This window comes from Condylura cristata, unplaced genomic scaffold, assembly GCF_000260355.1.
Source record: "Condylura cristata isolate star-nosed mole 26May11 unplaced genomic scaffold, ConCri1.0 scaffold00028, whole genome shotgun sequence".
In the NCBI taxonomy this organism is placed as follows: domain Eukaryota; kingdom Metazoa; phylum Chordata; class Mammalia; order Eulipotyphla; family Talpidae; genus Condylura; species Condylura cristata.
In genome coordinates this window covers 26,854,060-26,872,111 of record NW_004567129.1, presented here as the reverse complement: position 1 = coordinate 26,872,111, position 18,052 = coordinate 26,854,060, and the positions used below count along the sequence as shown (strand labels likewise).

The following is an 18,052-nucleotide window of genomic DNA, read 5'->3' as shown; positions in this document are numbered from 1 at the left end:
TGGATTTCACAAATAAATAAAAAATAACAAAACACTTTAACTTGATTTTTTTGGTGGCCTAAACACCCAGTTCACCTAGGAAAAACAAAACAAATGCTTATTTTTCCCTTTAATTTTTAGAGCAATGAGCAGATGTCTGCTATCTCCACAGCTGACCAATGGTGCCATGACCAAGCAGACTATGACCGCTAGTGCAGTCCCATCAAAAGGCCCGACACCCCCTAGTTGAAGACGAGTCTGCCCATCAGTATGCATGTTGGCAATCCCAGAAAGATGTTTTCTTTCTTTTACATAACAGTTTTTTTACACACACATACAACATGCATACCTACAATATTGCCTTTCCAGATGGCTACTTTTCTTCTTGCTATATTTTTGAGAAGTTTCTAAGTAATCTTGAACTGTGGTCAGAAAACAGGGATTATAAAACATTTGCTTTTTGGAATTTTTATTATGGCAAGACCATTTCCCGTTAGATTGAACAGTTAAACCCAGTCTCAAATTCATGCAATTTATAAGTTTCCTTGTCAGCGTGAAGTTGCTGCAGCTCAGATGATAAGGAACTTCTCACATTGAATATAACCTCCTAAATTTGATCCAGAATGAATGAGTTTAAATTTTATAATGTTGAACAGTGAAAGACAGGAAGCAATCTATATATATCACTTCTACAGGGTGTTCCTTTCATATGAACTCACTAATGCTAATAACGACTATTATATGCAATATTTACAGAAAACATGCAATATGGTGGTATTTTCCCAAGGTATTAATTACTTAACCCCTACAAACTCCTATTATGTAGTGTGGCAGGCTGCCTTCAAATGGGCCTCTGATGTCTCCTGAATTTCACAATCTTGTGCAACCCTCTTCCCCCAATGTGGGGCTGTCTAGTACCTTCCTTCTAACCAGTAGACGATGCAAAGATGATGGGATGCTATTTCAGTGCTTAAATTACACAAGGCTATGACTTTCAGGATGCTAGCAGACACTGCTGTCTTCTTGGCTTGAGCGCTTGGATAAAATGAGCAGCCAGGCTCAAGAGGCCCACTTGGCAAGGTACTGAGTTCACCTGTCACCCAGCAGTGAGCTTGAAACTGAGGATCTCATTGCGACAGCCACCCCCCCCGTGAAAACAAATTCAACCAACCACCACATGAGGTTAAAAGGGGATAGCCCCTCCAGCCCCACCTTCAGATGAGACCCAGCCCTGGCTGATTTTAGCTTTATGAGAGAATTTGCAGCAGAGAACCCAGCTCAGTCACCCCCAAACTCCTGACTTACATAAATTGTATTTTAATAAATGTGGACATTTATTACACCACAATAAGTAATATCTACAGGTACTGTTATCACCATGTTATAAGTGAGCAAATGAGGTAAAGAAGTTTGGTTACCTGGTCCAATTACACACTGGGAATAAAGTGGGAAAACGGGGATAGTGATAAGGTTACAGATTCTCCTACATTCGTTACATTATTCTCTCATATAATTTGTCAAAGCTAGCAGTGTTTGAATGTTGATGCATGATTTTAAAGCAACATTTTTTCCTACAATATAAAATTCCCTACTCTTGTTTGTGAACATGAAATCCATTTCTTCAAAAATGAATGTGGTGATGTTCTAGTATATAATGTCTGGTTGAAGGCTTTCCAGTATTAAATTCCATTGTGAATTTTCTGATGTTGAGTAAGGTGGGAATGCTGTCTAAAGGCCTTCTTACATTCCTTACATTTGTAGGGTTTCTCACCGGTATGAATTCGCTGGTGTTGAGTAAGAAATGAATAAAGTCGAAAAGCCTTACCACACTCCTTACATTCATAAGGTTTCTCACCAGTATGAATGCTCTGGTGTTGAGTCAGCTGTGAGAGCAGTCTAAAAGGTTTCCTACATTCCTTGCATTCATAAGGTTTCTCACCAGTGTGAATACTTTGATGCTGAGTAAGTTGGGAGAGCAGCCGAAAGGCCTTCCCACACTCCTCGCATTCGTAAGGTCTCTCCCCAATATGAATGCTCTGATGTGAAATAAGCTGTGAGTAACTACTAAAGGTTTTCCAACACTCCATGCATTCATAAGGCTTCTCACGGGTATGAATTCTCTGATGGCGAACAAGCTGTTGCCTTAATCGAAAAGTCTTCCCACACTCCTTACATTCGTAGGGTTTCTCGCCAGTATGAATACTCTGATGGACAGTGAGTTGTTGGCATATTCTAAAAGTCTTCCCACACTCCTTACATACGTAGGGTTTCTCGCCAAAGTGAATCTTCTGATGTACTCTGAGGTCTGGACCGCACACAAAGGCTTTCCCACATTCCTTACATTCGTAGAGCTTCTCGGCAGTGTGAAGTCTCTGATGTCGAGTGAGGTGTGTACACTGCCGAAAAGTCTTCCCACAGTCCTTACATTCATAGGGCTTCTCACCCGTGTGAATTCTCTGATGTCGAGCAAGCTGCTGATGTACTCTAAAGGCCTTTCCACACTCCTTACATTCGTAAGGCTTTTCACCAGTGTGAAGTCTCTGGTGTTGGGTGAGTTCCTGGAGCACTGTAAAGGCCTTCCCACAATCCTTGCATTCATAGGGCTTTTCACCAGTGTGAAGTTTGTGATGACGAATGAGGTGGGCACGCTGTCGAAAGGCCTGCCCACATTCCTTACATTTATAAGGCTTCTCCCCGGTGTGGATTCTCAGGTGTTGACTGAGTGTTGAACGGCGGATAAAGGTCTTTCTACATTCCTTACATTCATATAACTTTTCTCCATTATGAACTATTTGATATTCAGCAAGAAAATTATGCTTTTTGTAAGTGGTCATTTTTTCAGAGGTCATTTTCACTGGCCCAAAATAGTCCTCTTGTGGCTCCTTTTGCCCCTCAATGTTGCTTTTGCATTCCCATTCGTTTCTAAAAACGGAGTCCTGAAGGCCATAACTGTTATTTCTTTCCACTATCTCCCATTGGAATGCATATATTTCATAAATGTCCTTTTCTGGAGATAACGTATTGTTCCTGTTTCTGGATTCCAAACCTGAAAAAAACAAAAAGCAAGCAAATACATGCTAGTTCCCTGTTGCAGAAGGAAGAAAACTTCTACAGAGAAATAAGAAGTACCTAAAATAATGTCTATTAAAAGTGAAGCCCCGGTGGCGCAGCGGGTTAAAGCACAGCACTAAGAAGCTTAGGCCACTTCCGCATGAGTTCGATTCCCGCCTGCCCCGGAGGAGATCCGGCCCGGCAGACCTCTCCTGCTGCTCCCCTCAGCAGTGTACTTTGTAGATCTGCCTGCTCTGCTCCCTGCTCTGTCTCTGGTGAACCCTCTCATCCTCCGCATATCTGGCCTGTACCCCAGTTCTGTATGAATGAATAAAACCTTAAAAAAAAAAGGTGAAGGGAGCATACATCTATAAAACACAGGTATTTCAGTTATAGTAACATATAGGTGTGCCCAAAAAACCTTATCTTCTGCAAAATTGTACACCCAAAACTTGCATAACTTATATGGAAAAGCAGGCTGGAGCAGACTAGGCAAAACTCCACAACTATAACAGCAGAGCATTTACAAGTAATTCCTGTCTCAGGAGCTAACCCAAACAGTGGCTCATAATGGCTGAAGGCCACTTCAGTGGATACGAAGATGCACAAAAATGAGTGGAAAGGCTGGATTTAGGTGCTGAACTTGATTATGAAAATAAGCTCTGGGCCAGCAAGGCGAAAGTTAAACTGAGAATAGGTAAGTGTCACCTGACATTAGGCGAAAGTCAGGCAAAGTTGACAATGTAGATCTCTGACACTTATTAATCTGCTTTATTCAGAAGTGAAAGGTGCCTAACAACGGAGCTTTAAATGGAAGGTGTCGGCCAGTCCTGCTGCATGTTATAAATTTTCTACTATTCTGGTTCCATTCAACCAGGAAGACTATTTACAATCCAACTAATTTCCATGTTACATTATTATCATTCCCTATTCCTATTACCATAAAGTGAGATTATATTATGGATTATTATAACTACATTGTGGAATAGATTCTATTCTCATGTCTGGGGAGAAAAGCAAAAGAAGCAGAAAGTCCAAGGAGGGAGGTGAAGTTGATGATCAGGTCAAGTAGTGAAGGCTGATTAAGTGTGGACAAGAATTACCCAAAGATTTGTTACAATGCCCGTATAGAGGGTTTTTTTTTAAAGATTTATTTAATTTATTATGTATACAAGAACTGGGGTGTAGGCCAGAGGTGCAAAGGCAGTGAGAGGATTCACCAGAGACAGAGTGGGGAGCACAGCAGACAGGTCTACTGAAGTACACTGCCGAGGGGAGCGGCAGGGAGACAGCAGAGGTCTGCTGCACCCTGTGGGTCAGCTCCCTGGCCAGGGATTGAACTCAGGCTGCAGTGGCTGTGGATAGCTTTATAGGGCTGTGCTTTAACCCGCTGCACTACCAGGGAGGGTCCTCTTTCATTTTTAATAGTATTCACCAGTGACATCTGGACCTGACATGTTCTTTACGGAAAGATTTGTGGTGACAAATTCAATTACTTTAATAGATATAAGGTTATGCATAAGTATCTTTTTATCTTGTATCTGTTCTGATAATATCTTGTCATTTTTAAGGAATTTTTCCATTTCACTTAGTGTTCCAAATTCACTGGCATAAAGTCAGTTAGGGTATTGTCTTATTACTCTTTTTTTTTTTTAAAGATTTATTTATTTGTGCATACAGAACCAGGGTATAGGCCAGAGGCTCAGGGGCGGTGAGAGGCTTCACCAGAGACAGAGTGGGGAACAGAACAGGCAGATCGATGAAGTACACTGCTGAGGGGAGCAGCAGGCGGGTCAGGAGAGGTCTGCCACACCATGTGGTCACCTCCGGGGCAGGCGGGAATCGAACTCATGCGGAAGCGGCTTTAGCTTCTCAGTGCTGTGCTTTAACCCGCTGCGCCACCAGGGAGGGCCTCTTATTACTCTTTTAATGGCCTTAAAATGTGAAGTGAGAACCTCTCTTCCATTCCTGATATCAGAACTTTACGTGGCCTCTCCTTTCTTCTTGATTCATCATCTAGGTATGTGTCAGCTTTCTTGATCTTTTCCAGAAATCATCTTTGGCTTTACGACTTTTTCTCTCTTTCGTATCTTGTATTTAGTTGGTTTCAGCCTTTTTATTTATTAGATCTTCCCTTTGTACTGAGAAGAGCTCTCCTCTCTTGATGTGAGAGAGACACATGGGAACAGGAAACTGGGAGTTGTCATCATAATCAAGAGGAAGACTCTTTTGGTAGTGCAAGCTTTAAAGATTTTAATTTGCTTCCAGGTCTCAGCTCTGGGTCTCTGACCAGAGGTCCCTAGCAGAATCTTAAAGGTATACCTCTACCCTCACAGGCAGGGCCATAGACTGAGGGAAGGATGACTCTGGCCTGCTCAGGCCTCACTCACCAGGGCAGTGTCCTCTCGTCCCTTCCTGCACAATCATCCAGGGATCCTTCCCTTCATCCAACAAGGTAATCACTTCCGGTTTAGAAATGGAAGGTCCTGCTTCACAGATAATGTCAGAAGAAATCATAAGCCCCAAAGTTCTTGGATTCAGCTTTGGTTAAATTTGTAAATAATTATAGATCAAAATGCAAGGGACTTAAAGGACAGTCATGACAGGGTAACCTCAGGACCATGGGACCACCAGATAATTCAGAACAAGCCTTAAATAAACTTACACAAGTTCTGCCGGGAGGCAGTCTTACATAGTAGTTTAGAACACAGAATCTGGGCCTTCCCGGATGGTGCCACAGGTTAAAACGCAGCATTATGAAGCTAGCCCCAGCTGCTTCAGTACAAGTTTGATCCCCAGCCAGGGAGGCGGCCCACATTCACAAGCTGGGATCATTTCTTCTGGAGAAGAACAAAAACAGCTAGCAACTCAAGGACTCGGCCCTGAAGCCGCCGCAGAGGACGCCCACGTCGCTGGGGCTACACGGCCTTACCGAGCGAGATGAAGTGGCTGTAGTTCTCCCACATCACATCCCGGTACAAGTCCCTCTGTGCCGAGTCCAGGCAGTCCCACTCCTCCTGCGAGAAGTCTATGGTCACGTCCCTGAACGTCACTGAACCCTGGAGAAGAAGAAGCCACATATTACTCGTGTTCATAAATGACATTTTTTTTAAATGGAAAGAGAGGTGACTGAGGACATGCTGCGCAGAGGAGGCCACAGGCTAGCAGAGGTGGCGCCTGTATGTGTAGAAGACAGGAAGAAGAGTAGCGTCAGTGAGGCAGAGAGCCTGCAAGTCTGAGACAGTTCAGCGGCTGCATTTAGGGTGAAATTATACCCAAACATCTGGAAATGTATAAAGTCAGCAAATAAATGTTCACCAGAGAAAGAGTGGGGAGCAGAACAAGCAGACCCACTGAAATTCGCTGCTGAGGGGAGCAGCAGGTGAGTCAGGAGAGGTCTGCTGCGCCATGTGGGTCAGCTCCCTGCGTGGGGATCAAACTGGTGCTGCAGCAGTAAGAGGGCTGAGACTTAAACCTTAGGCCACCAGGGAGACCCCAAATATATATATATATACATTTTTTCCCATGTGTATTTTTTTAATGTGAAATTGTGTGTGGGAGATAGATAATTTTCCTACAGAAAACTGGACAATGCAAATCTGTGAAATGCACTCAATGCATTCTGTGAAATCTGCTTCCTCTGATGGTTAAGCACTGACATCAACAGCTGTTCTGCTGGACAATGTTACCCACGACACTCTACAGACAGTGCCTGTATTTTTCTCCAGGCATTCATTTCACACTTTTGCTGCTTTGCAGCACTTAGAGCACATGTGGGAGCAGAGGATACACGGAGAAAACTCCGTGATCTGCCCCAGCCCTGGAAGGAAGGAGCGACTGGCAACAGGTTCCTGGGTGGAGCTCAGCCGGACAGGAAACTCCAGGACCAGACATGAAGATGTCCAACAACCCCGACACTGACAACCCTTCAAAAAGGAGACCGAAGCAGACTCACATGAGCCATGGTTTCAGACTGCAAGAACAGCTCCGCCCTCTTTGAGATGTCTCCGTGGGAGAAGTGCAGGGCCCGGAGAAGCCAGATCTGGAAGAAGAAAAAGTCGTGAAACCAGACATGCCTTACAGCTCCCCAAGTAGTGCCCACGAGCTTTTCTTCTCTCCCACTCCTGCACCCTAACTATTCCCAGCACACCGTCATACCCACACTGTCACAACCCACAGAAGCAGAGAGGCATGGAAGCGTGTAGAAATTCAAGCCCTGATGCAGCCAAGCAGAATCATGATGGGCTTCCCACCAAGCACGAGACCGCGGCAGGACACCTATGCCCTGCCCATGTGGAAATGTAGGTCTGGACCCAATACTGACTGGTATGAGTTGCCCTAAGCAGCTCCTTCTCCCTCCAGCACAACTTTTCAGGGCTGCAGAGGGGCACACCATTCAACAGAGCCTCCTTTGGGGCCCGGATCCTGTCTGAACTTTCTGTGTTTTAAAGATTTACTTATTCACCAGAAACAGAGTGGGAAGCACAAGAGGCAGATTGATGAAATACACTGCTGAGGGAAGCAATGGGGAGACAAGAGAGGTCTGCTTCACAGTGCTGCGACTCAATCCCTTGTGCAATGATGTTGGCCCTAGAAAGAGCCTTTGAAGATAAACAAATCTCACTAAGGAGATGTGTGTGAAATTCTCCAAAAAATATCTTTCACAATGACTGGATTGGGGGATTTAACACATTGGCAAGATTACTAGGAAAAGGACAGTAAGTTAGTCCAAATTTAGAACTGTATGACACAACATTTAAATCCTAAAAATTCTGTTTTCCAGAAACCCCGTATGTGGAGCTAAAGGAACTGTGCATAACATGTACCTAGTGACGTACACACACGCACTGTGGATAATGGCTGCAAACTAAAAGGGACCCAGCTGGAGGATGACTGAATGAACAAGTGTGCACACACCACTGCAAACCACATGGATAGCAGAAAGTGGTAATGTTGAAGTGGGCGAAGCCAATGCGTTAAAGAAACTATAAAGGACCAGGATGTGGTACCTCCCTGGTGGCTCAAGGGGTGAAAGCCCAACACCATGGGTTCAATGTGTGTAGGGGAGTGACCCACATGGCGCAGCAGACCTCTCCTGACCCGCCCACTCACTGCTCCCCTCCGCAGTGGATTTCTGTAGATCCACCTGTTCTGCTGCCCACCCTGTCTGTGGTGAATTGTCTTACCCCAGCACCTCTGGCCTGTACCCTGGCCTGCAAACTGGAAGCAAATGTCTCAGGGCTAGAGATCGATAAACTGTCCCAAGTTCACCACCCTACGGGGCTGGGGTAGGATTAGAACCTATATCTTAGTGCCACTGCCACACCCCTGACCCTCCACTAAACTGCTTCCCCCAAGGCCTCAGGAATGTGACTTGAAACAAACTCAGGTTGTCAAAAACTTCAACCCACATCTCATTCTTCTACTCTTCTATTAATCTCTCCCCTTGTTAATACTGACCCACCAAAAATGCCTTCACTGATTGTGAAATTAAAAGCCCAGCCGCCAATCAAACTACCTATCTTGCCCTGAGTTTGAACTCAGGGCAGTGGAGAAGATCAAAACACCAACTAAACTAATCTTAACAAATCACAGCCTACAGTAAAGCTCTCGAGTGGCCTCTCTTCAGATTCCACTCAGTCCATTCAAATCATTAGTGAGCAGCAGCTCACCAGAGGAATGAAATGCTCTTCATGAGGATCCTAGCATGGAGAGGGGAGAGTGTTGGGGGTGAGGGGTTACTACCCCACCTCTCCCATCATTCATTCTCAGGGTGGGAAGGCAAACACCAGATCGAGGGATAGGACAGTCCAGGTGTTAATACCTAATCATGCAAAGACCAGTCTGCGTAAGCTGGCAAAATCAGTGTTACTGACTGGAAAGGGAGATTTCACAGGCATGGTTGGAATGCCACCGGGTAGAACAGTCCTTTTGTCAAGGGTTAGCTAGGTTCCAACCGAAGAGAAGAATTCAAGGGCCTGGAACAATTCTAACGTTGTGGCTGTTTCTGCAGTGAGTTTGCAAGAGGCAATGATTAACTGGAAAATGTTAGCATTGGGCAAGGGAGTTTAGCCAGCGGGTACCTTCACAATGAATAGCCCAGGCAGTACAATAAAAACAACAAAGAGATTCAGGCATTTCCCTGGGTAAGAGGGTCAAACTCTCAAAGAGGAAGTCGCTAGGGCATTTCTCACTGTTGCAGGACAGTGCCGCGGGAGAACGAGACTCTGTCAGCGTTACAAGCTGGCGGGATGCCCCTTCCCTCCCAGCCCGGTGAATGGCAGGGCGGCTTTTTCCTCCGTCTGAGCTGGTATGAAGCACGCGGCATAAACTGATGTCCCCACGTCCCAAGCGCAGCAAAATAAAAGCACATTTCATGGAACAAAGAAGAAACGCCGGTTCGCCCTGATCCCTGTGTCCGTGTCTGGCTGACACACAGACGCGGGGAAGGAGACCAGAGGCTGGAGGCGCGGCGCCTGTCAGGCCCAGTCAGGACACACCCGCCCCCCGCCAGCCCCTTCCCCGCACCTCTCCAATAGCCCAGGGAAAGCGAGAGGGAGCCTGGGGGGGCTGACGCCCCGCGCGGCGGAATGAAGAGCCAGGGAACAAAGGCCGGGCTGGGGTCGGCCACCGCGCAGGCGGCGGCCGCCTGGGGAGGGAGCCCCAGCGGGCTGCTCGCTCCGAGCCGGGCGCTGTCTCCGCAGCGCTGCGTCTTTTTGTCGGGGGCCTCCCTCGGGTGCATCCTTCTAACGCGGAGCCATTCTGGGCCGCCGTCCGTGCGCGGCTCGGGAGAGCGAAGGCCGAGGACGCGGCAGACAGGGCACCTGCGCCCGGTCGGCTTCGCACGCGCCACAGTCGCGGCAACTCCGGGTCCACCGAGGCCCGCGCCGCCCCCGCGCCGCCCCCGCGCCCATTTCCTCAATGCACGCGACCGACTCACCTCCGAGCCGACACCGCCGGAGAAGGCGGAAGGAAAGTAGGCGCAAAGGCCTGTGGGAGATGTAGTCCGCGCTGGGAGCGCCTAGTCTCCGCCCCGCTGGCGGCGGTGAGGGGGTGGGGGCGCGCGGGGCTGCAATTCTTGGTGGTAGGGGTGGGAGAGGCCCGGGTGGTGCAGGGAACACTCTGTGACGTCAGTTACCCCCATGTGGACAAAAATTCTCTCTGTATTTGGGTCTGTTTATGGCCCGTTCCTGTTTGAATGCAACATCTTTTGATTAGGGAGACCGGTGTTTTTACAGGGATGGGACTGCAATCCCTTTGCAGCTTTTCGGTGTCAGTGTTGACATGTTCTGGGGTGAACCTGTACTGCTCCCGCAGCCTGGTACTAGAAACACTTCAGGTGTGATGACTGACTGACCTGGCCCCTCCAGTCACTCTTCCCAGGTCTTTTCTCCTCACCGTCCTTGATAAGATCGGTTATTTTCTTAGCTTCCCATTGGGGATCAGCTTACCAGATTTTGTTGGGGGTTGATAATCTTCGGTATCCACTAGCAGATTCACTGGCATCTTAAGACCAGGCTATCCCTTGGCCCAGGGTAGGCACGGATTTGTGCATCATACACATCCACTTTGTACACATTTTCATTAGCTATTCTGCTGAGTTTCTGGTCATATGTAACATTGAGGCTTCAAGTGTTCCAGTTTCTTGATAATGAACTTGAGTATCTTTTCGCCTCTTTTTTTTGCCAACTGGATATCATTTTTTCAAAGTTTTGTCTCCCTCCCCCTGCCCACTTTTCCTAGTTTGCTGTCTACAATTTGACAATCTGTAGAAGTTCTTTATGTATTTTGGGTGAGTCTTTGGTCAAAAAACATGTATTATGAATATATTACCTGTGCCTCGATTTTTCATTATCTACAGATTTTTATATTTAACAGAGTAAAACTTACCATTTTAAAACTGATCCAATGGAGAAAGAACATTACATAAATTAATGGAAATTATGAGGGGGTATACACAATTTTCTTTGGGAAGAATTCCAACAGCTTGCTAAAGAAGCAACTTGTTTTTAGAAGGAAAAAGAATAAACCATATTCTTAAATGCAGACATCAAGTAGCGATGTCTTCATAATGTCATAAAAAAGTGAAATGATTGCTCTGAAATCACAGCAGTTATTGACAACGATGGACATAAGGAAAGACTGTTTTCCACTTTTGGAAAATAAATTACGACAGTATCTACATTCCAACATGTTTTTATTAGTCTGGGACCTAATATATTTGAAGTTATCTGGCAATTCTGCTAAGGAGTATGAAGTTAAAGGGAACAAGTTAAAGGGAAGCACTAAGAAGCTAGCCGCAGCTGCTTCAGCCTGAGTTTGATCCCTGGTCAGGGAGGTGACCCACATGGCACAGCAGACCTCTTCTATCTTGCCTGCTGCTCCCCTCAGCAATGAAATTCAGTTGATCCACCTGTTTTGCTCCCCACTCTGTCTCTGGCAAATCCTTTCACCCTCTATACCTCTGGCCTACACACACATACACACACAGCACCTAGCCTGTCTGATCTAACAAGATATATTACTATAGTGGTTTCTGATTCTGCTTTACTCATTAAAAGCTACAATCTTTCACTTAATGGTCTTCACATTCATTGATCACCACCAAGATCCATTATTTCATAAGTGTGATTTTTCCAATTATATATTCCTCTGACCTTTATTAGACAAAATTCTCTAATAATAAGGAACTTGGGCCCTCCCTGGTGGTACAGCGGGTTAAAAACACCACTAAGGGGCCCTCCCTGGTGGCGCAGTGGGCTAAAGCACAACACTGAGAATCTAAAGCCGCTTCCACATGAGTTCGATTCCCGCCTGCCCCGGAGGTGACCACATGGCGCGGCAGACCTCTCCTGACCCGCCCGCTGCTCCCCTCAGCAGTGTACTTCCTCGATCTGCCTGTTCTGCTTCCCACTCTGTCTCTGGTGAAGCCTCTCACCGCCCCTGAGCCTCTGGCCTGTACCCCAGTTCTGTATGCACAAATAAATAAACCTTTAAAAAAAAAAACAAAAAACAAAAAACACCACTAAGAAGCTAAAGCCACTTCAGCATGAGTTTGATCCCTGCCCCAGAGGTGACCCACATGGCACAGCAGAACTCTCCTAAAGCACCCGCTGCTCCCCTCAGCAGTGTACTTCGTCAGTCTGCCTGTTCTACTTCTCTCTCTGTCTCTAGTGAGTCCTCTCACCCCCTGCACCTCTGGCCTGCACCCCAGTTCTGGAAGCATAAATAAATAAATCTTTAAAAAAAAATAATAAGGAACTTACCCTCACTGGCTTTGGTTGTCTTGAAATATAGTTCATAAAGGGAAGGTAATATAAATGCTCCATTTTCCCCTTTTTTAATAAAAACCCTAGTTTGGTCAGGAAAAAAAAGAACCTACCAAAGACTCTAGTGACATGACAAAGGGACCAAGGATCTCATGAGGGATTACTACATAGGCCACACAGACAATTTGACCATAAAATTTGAACTTTATGCAGAAATTACCATACAGGTGATTTAAAATTTCCAGGCAATCTATCTTTTATGTTATCCTTTGACTTTTAATTAAATTTAGAAAGAGCCCACATTAGGAACAAGTTAAAAAGAATCTCTTTCACTATTTTAACAAAAATAAGTAATCAGAAGTTCTCTGTTGGTGAAAGGCATTTATTCATTGTGTCCAGCCTCTCACATGAATTTCCAAAAGCATAATATTAATGATAACTTAAAAAAAAAAACTTACATGCTTAAAACAGTAACCATTTCATTACATCTCCTGATTCTGTGGGCAGGGCACAGCTGGCTGAACTTTCTGTCCTATGTGGTGTCAGCTGAGGGCACTTGGTAGCATTCAGCTGGCAGCTGACCTCGGCGGGCACCTCTCCTCTGTGCCTCTCAGTGGTCTCTTCAGCAGAGTAGCTAGACTCTTTAACTTAACAGTTCAGGTGCCAACTTGAGCATTCCAAAAGAGGAAGTCAAATGTGCCAGTCAAGCCTGGCTCCGGGCACTGACCTTTAACCTTTTGTTCAAGTAGCCACGGGCTGCCCAGACTCATGGGCAAGGGTGTGGGCCTTCCTCCTGTGGGAGGGGTGTTAATGAATGAGCAGCAATCTGTACTCCGCCACAGTACATTACCATTTACAAATGAAATTACAGCACAGAGCAATCTCGTTCAGTAAAACGCACGTAGGACAGTGGTGGAATACAGACGAGTCTTCCTCACATTTGTTCTATTAAGAGTTAGTTTTGAGAATGCAGTAAACATTAACACATTCTTTAAATGAAAGAAGCCTTCCAGGGCGAAGTAAGTTGAACATATGATGAAAAAGGAATTAGTTACTACAGTCAGAGTTTTATACAACACAGGACTGAAAAGTTTCTTATATCTTTACATTATGAATTTTCAGGTGATGGGTTAGGTGGGAATGCTGCCTGAAGGCCTTCTTACACTCCTTACATTCATAAGGTTTCTCACCAGAATGGATTCTCAGATGTTGAATAAGGGATGAATTAAGCCTGAAGGCCTTCCTACATTCTTTACACTCAAAGGGTTTCTCACCAGTGTGAATGCTTTGATGGAGAGTAAGCTTTTGGCGCAATCTAAAGGCCTTCCCACACTCCTTACATTTGTAAGGTTTCTCACCAATATGAATACTCTGATGTTGTGTAAGCTGTGACAGTAGTCTAAAGGCCTTCCCGCACTCCTTACAGTCATAGGGTTTCACGCCAATATGAATACTCTGATGGGAAATAAGTTGTGAGTAACGACTGAAGGCCTTCCAGCACTCCTTACATTCATAAGGTTTCTCGCCAGTGTGGATTCTGTGATGAAGAATGAGATGATAACCACGACTGAAGGTCTTCCCACATTCCTTACACTCATAGGGCTTCTCACCAGTGTGAATTCTCTGGTGGAGGGTTAACTGCTGGCGGACTCTGAAGGCCTTCCCACACTCCTTACACTCATAGGGCTTCTCACCAGTGTGAATTCTCTGGTGGAGGGTTAACTGCTGGCGGACTCTGAAGGCCTTCCCACACTCCTTACACTCATAGGGCTTCTCACCAGTGTGAAGTTTGTGATGGACTCTAAGGCCAGAGCCACACAGAAAGTCCTTCCCGCATTCTTTACACTCATACAGTCTGTTGGCAATATTAAGCTTCTGATGTCGAGTGAGGTGTGCGTACTGCCTGAAGGCCTTCCCGCATTCTGTACACACATAGGGCTTCTCCCCGGTGTGAATCCTCTGATGGAGCGTCAGCTGACCACGCACTCTGAAGGCCTTCCCGCACTCCTTACACTCATAGGGCTTCTCACCGATGTGAATTTTCTGGTGGACTCTAAGTTCTGGGCCACATATGAAAGACTCTCCACATTCCTTACATTCATAGAGCTTTTCGCCAGAATGCAGTCTCTGGTGGCGCGTAAGGTGTGCCGTCTGTCGAAAGGCCATCCCACACTCCTTACACTCATAGGGTTTCTCACCAGTGTGAATTCTGTGATGAAAAGTAAGTTGCTGGCGGACTCGAAAGGCCTTCCCACACTCCTTACATTCATAGGGTTTCTCACCAGTGTGAATTCTGTGATGAAAAGTAAGTTGCTGGCGGACTCGAAAGGCCTTCCCACACTCCTTACATTCATAGGGTTTCTCGACAAAATGAACCTTCTGATGTGGCGATGTGCGTTTTTGGTACGAGGACACTTTTTGAGATGGAATTTTCATCTGACCAAAATATTCACCTTGTTCTTCACATTTTCTTTTGGACTCCCAATCACTTTTTAAAACGAGCCCCTTAAGGCCATGGTTTTTAATTCTTTCCACTATCTTCCACTGGGATAAGTTAATTTCATAAACGTCATTTTCTGAAGATAACTTCTTGGTCTCACACCTGGTATCCAAATCTGAAACAAGAGAACAAACATGGAATTTTCTTTTTCTAAAAGTAAAGTTTCTTTAGTAGAAATAAAAGACAAAGTCATGCCTAATGCAATTCCAAAAATATTATTTGAAATAAACAAAGCAAAAGGAAACTCCTGGGAAAACGAGAGTTCACATAAAGAAAGTGGGATTAAGTAAACAGTTTAAGTTGGTGGTTCTCAAAGTGAGATGTGGATCAGAACCCACAGGGAACGGGTTTCCAACACTGTGGTTCAGAGACCACCCAACCCTCTTGGTATCAATTCTACAGTCCTGGACAGTCCACACAGAGTGTCTAAGGGAGATGAAAGGTTGAGAATCTTCATATATGGACTTTTCAACAATTTTCTTTATTATTAGATTAAAATCAAACTCACTAGTGGTGCTGTGGCTATGGATAGCTTCATAGCACTGAGACTTAACCCCCTGCACCACCAAGGAGGCCCTTAAGGATTTTTTTTTTAACAAGAGGTTCAAAGAGAAAGGGAAACAGCAGAAGTAAAAGCTAAACCAAAGTTCACTCTCCCCATCGTCTATTATATTGTGTTTCTTCCGATGAGAAAGAAATATATAGATGGATGAGAAAAGGCAAATAAGGATATTCTCTGGCCTAAGAAACTCTTAAGAGTAATTAATATGAACTTAAGAGTAATTACTACGAAAAGACACATTATTACAATGTCAAGTAGATTCTTCTTTATAGTCTTTTATTTCTCATTTAAAGAGTTATGTGAAAAGCTAGGGGGGAAAGCCTTCCCAGATTACAACTAAAATAGCTTTCCCATCCTACACCTATTTTTATTCCTTTATTCTGCTTCCTTTTCATCACAGCACTCTTTACTTGATGCTCTATTTTGTATTTAATTATAGCTGCTGTGTGTCTTTTATTACAGCATACATTCTATAGGAACAGGGACTCTATGGATTTTATTACGACTGTAGCGACAGTGTCTAACATGGTCCCAGTTCAGAGGTTATCTGTCTGCTCATCCATCCATCTACCTTTCAATTAAAACAAAAAGGAAAGTCAAAACACAGCTAGAACAGCTGTTAACAGGGAACGAGAGAGTACCTCTCTCTCTACCCCATGGAGGAAAACAGCACAGAATGGAAAAAAAAAAAAAAACAGCAGTTCTTGGGCCATAGAAGCAGTTCAATTAGTATCAGCAGCTCAGACTAACTTGTTCCTCAGGCGCTCAGATCACAGGCCTGTAAGGGAGTTCCCAAACCTCAGGAGCGTCTGCTCCCCAGCTCTGGGGCAGCTTCACCTCCTGACAGGCCTCACTCACCTGCAGCTGGAGCTGGTCTTCCTTTTCTCAGAACTTTCCAGGGCTCTTTTCCTCGTTCCAATAAGGAAATCACATCTGGTTTGGAAACGAAGCATCCTGTTTAGAAGAAAGTAAATGTAAGACAATATGGAAATCAGACATAAATTGAAAATTACTTGATTAGACTTTTTTAAGTATTAAACTATATAGGTCAGATGGCAACTGATAAAGTCTTTAAGACAAACAAGGGCAAGATGGTTCAAAAACGTGCACATAAAGGTTACATACTAAGAACTAGAGAGGGAAGGAAAATGTCTCAATTTCTACTCATGTAAGTGCACCTTCCTGACAGACAACACCGGCTGGGCGCACAGCCCCGGGCTCCAAATCCAGCCTTGCCCACAGCCCAGCTGCTTAACCGTGGACTAGCTACCTCTCAGCTTTATTTTCCCAACCTATAAAATAGAGATTAAAGTACCCTCTTTACATAACTGTTGTGAAATTACATAACATGTATCTATATCTAAATATGGCCTAAAATATTATTAAGTGCTGTTATGTTAATTAGCTCTTAGTTCTTGCTATTCTGCTAAGAAAACTAGAAACTTCTCAGAATAATTAGTAATTTTATAGCACATTCAAACAATGTTAAATGGAAAGATGGTAGATTTAACTTTCAATCATAAAAGAATTAAAAGTGAATGCTTACTAACAAAAGAGTTTTCCTGAGTTGTAAATAAATCCTGTTGCTTATCACTATAAAATTATGTGTTCTGGGCCCTCCCTGGTGACCCAACAGGTTAGGACACAGCATTGCAAGCTAGCCCCAGCTGCTTCAGTGTGAGTTCGATTCCTGGACCCAGAGGTGACCCACATGGAGCAGCAGGCCTCTCCTGTCTCATCTACTGCTCTCCTCAGTAGTGGAACTTTGTCAGTCTGCCTGTTCTGCTCCCCACTCTGTCTCTGATGAATTCTCTCTCCACCCCTGCATCTCTGGCCTATACCCCAGTTCTGTATGCATTAAAAAAAAAAATCTAAAAAATATTATATGTTCTTTTGACCATCAGAGACAAACTGGCACACAGGGTCTAGCTACTTGCCTTTTAGGTAGACCAACAGGTAACAAAATACCATAGCAATCCTGAGTGCAGACACAAGGAGAAAGCTGATTTCTTATAAATCGCCCAGAATTCAGGTCCAGCCCTTGCATGACCAAGAAAGGCCTGGTGGGCACATAAGGATGGGGTAAGATGAATATGCTTAATGCATGTGTTTATTTCCAACTAGATGAAGCTCAAACATTCCCTTGAGAAGAGGGAGCCAAATTTCAGGTAAGTTTCATGGCAACTGACGGAAATTTCCAGGGAAGGAAGCTAACTATTACCAAAAAGAAAGTGTTAGTGACTACAGGCAGAAGCCCTTACCCAGTGAGACCAAATTGCTGTAGTTCTCTAGCATCACTTCTCTGTACAAGTCTCTCTGTTCCCAGTTCAGATGTTCCCACTCCTCCTGAGAGAAGATTATGAGCACATCACTGAAAGTCACAGATCCCTGAAATGACAGACCAATGTAAGTGATATTAAAGAACATTTGCTTTAAGATAGGAGAAAAGATAAGAGATACTGCAGAAAATGGACCCAGCTGAGGCTGAAACGCTGTAACCTGGGGTTAGGGTATAATCCTGGAGCAATGCACTGAAGGTTCCAGAGGTGCCACCTTGTCACTGCACATACAGCCACCTGTAAATCTGTCTTATTTCTCCAAATATACTTGGGAAAGAAAAGTAACAGTTTTCCAATGAAACAAGATAATGTATATAAATAAGCCTTCTGGCTGTTATGCCTCCCTCATACA

The 18,052-nt window shown here is 44.7% G+C and overlaps 1 protein-coding gene across 4 annotated transcripts in view; it reads right to left on the bottom strand.

Moving 5' to 3' along the window:
* LOC101629937 (zinc finger protein 14 homolog) overlaps positions 1–18,052 on the bottom strand; it is a 56,936-nt gene continuing 38,884 nt past the window's right edge. Inside the window, exons 1-4 of one of the 4 annotated variants that reach the window (XM_012730519.1) lie at positions 6,986–7,068; positions 5,963–6,089; positions 5,421–5,519; positions 1–3,025 (exon numbers count right to left, since the gene is read on the bottom strand). In XM_012730519.1, coding sequence (XP_012585973.1) covers positions 1,659–3,025; positions 5,421–5,519; positions 5,963–6,089; positions 6,986–6,994 — 1,602 coding nt within the window. In that variant the 5' untranslated portion in view covers positions 6,995–7,068 and the 3' untranslated portion in view covers positions 1–1,658. Of the gene's footprint in view, positions 3,026–5,420; positions 5,520–5,962; positions 6,090–6,985; positions 7,069–12,515; positions 14,915–16,219; positions 16,316–17,622; positions 17,750–18,052 lie in introns of those variants that run through there. The other 3 variants (XM_004690583.2, XM_012730514.1, XM_004690545.2) reach the window with 3 other exon arrangements.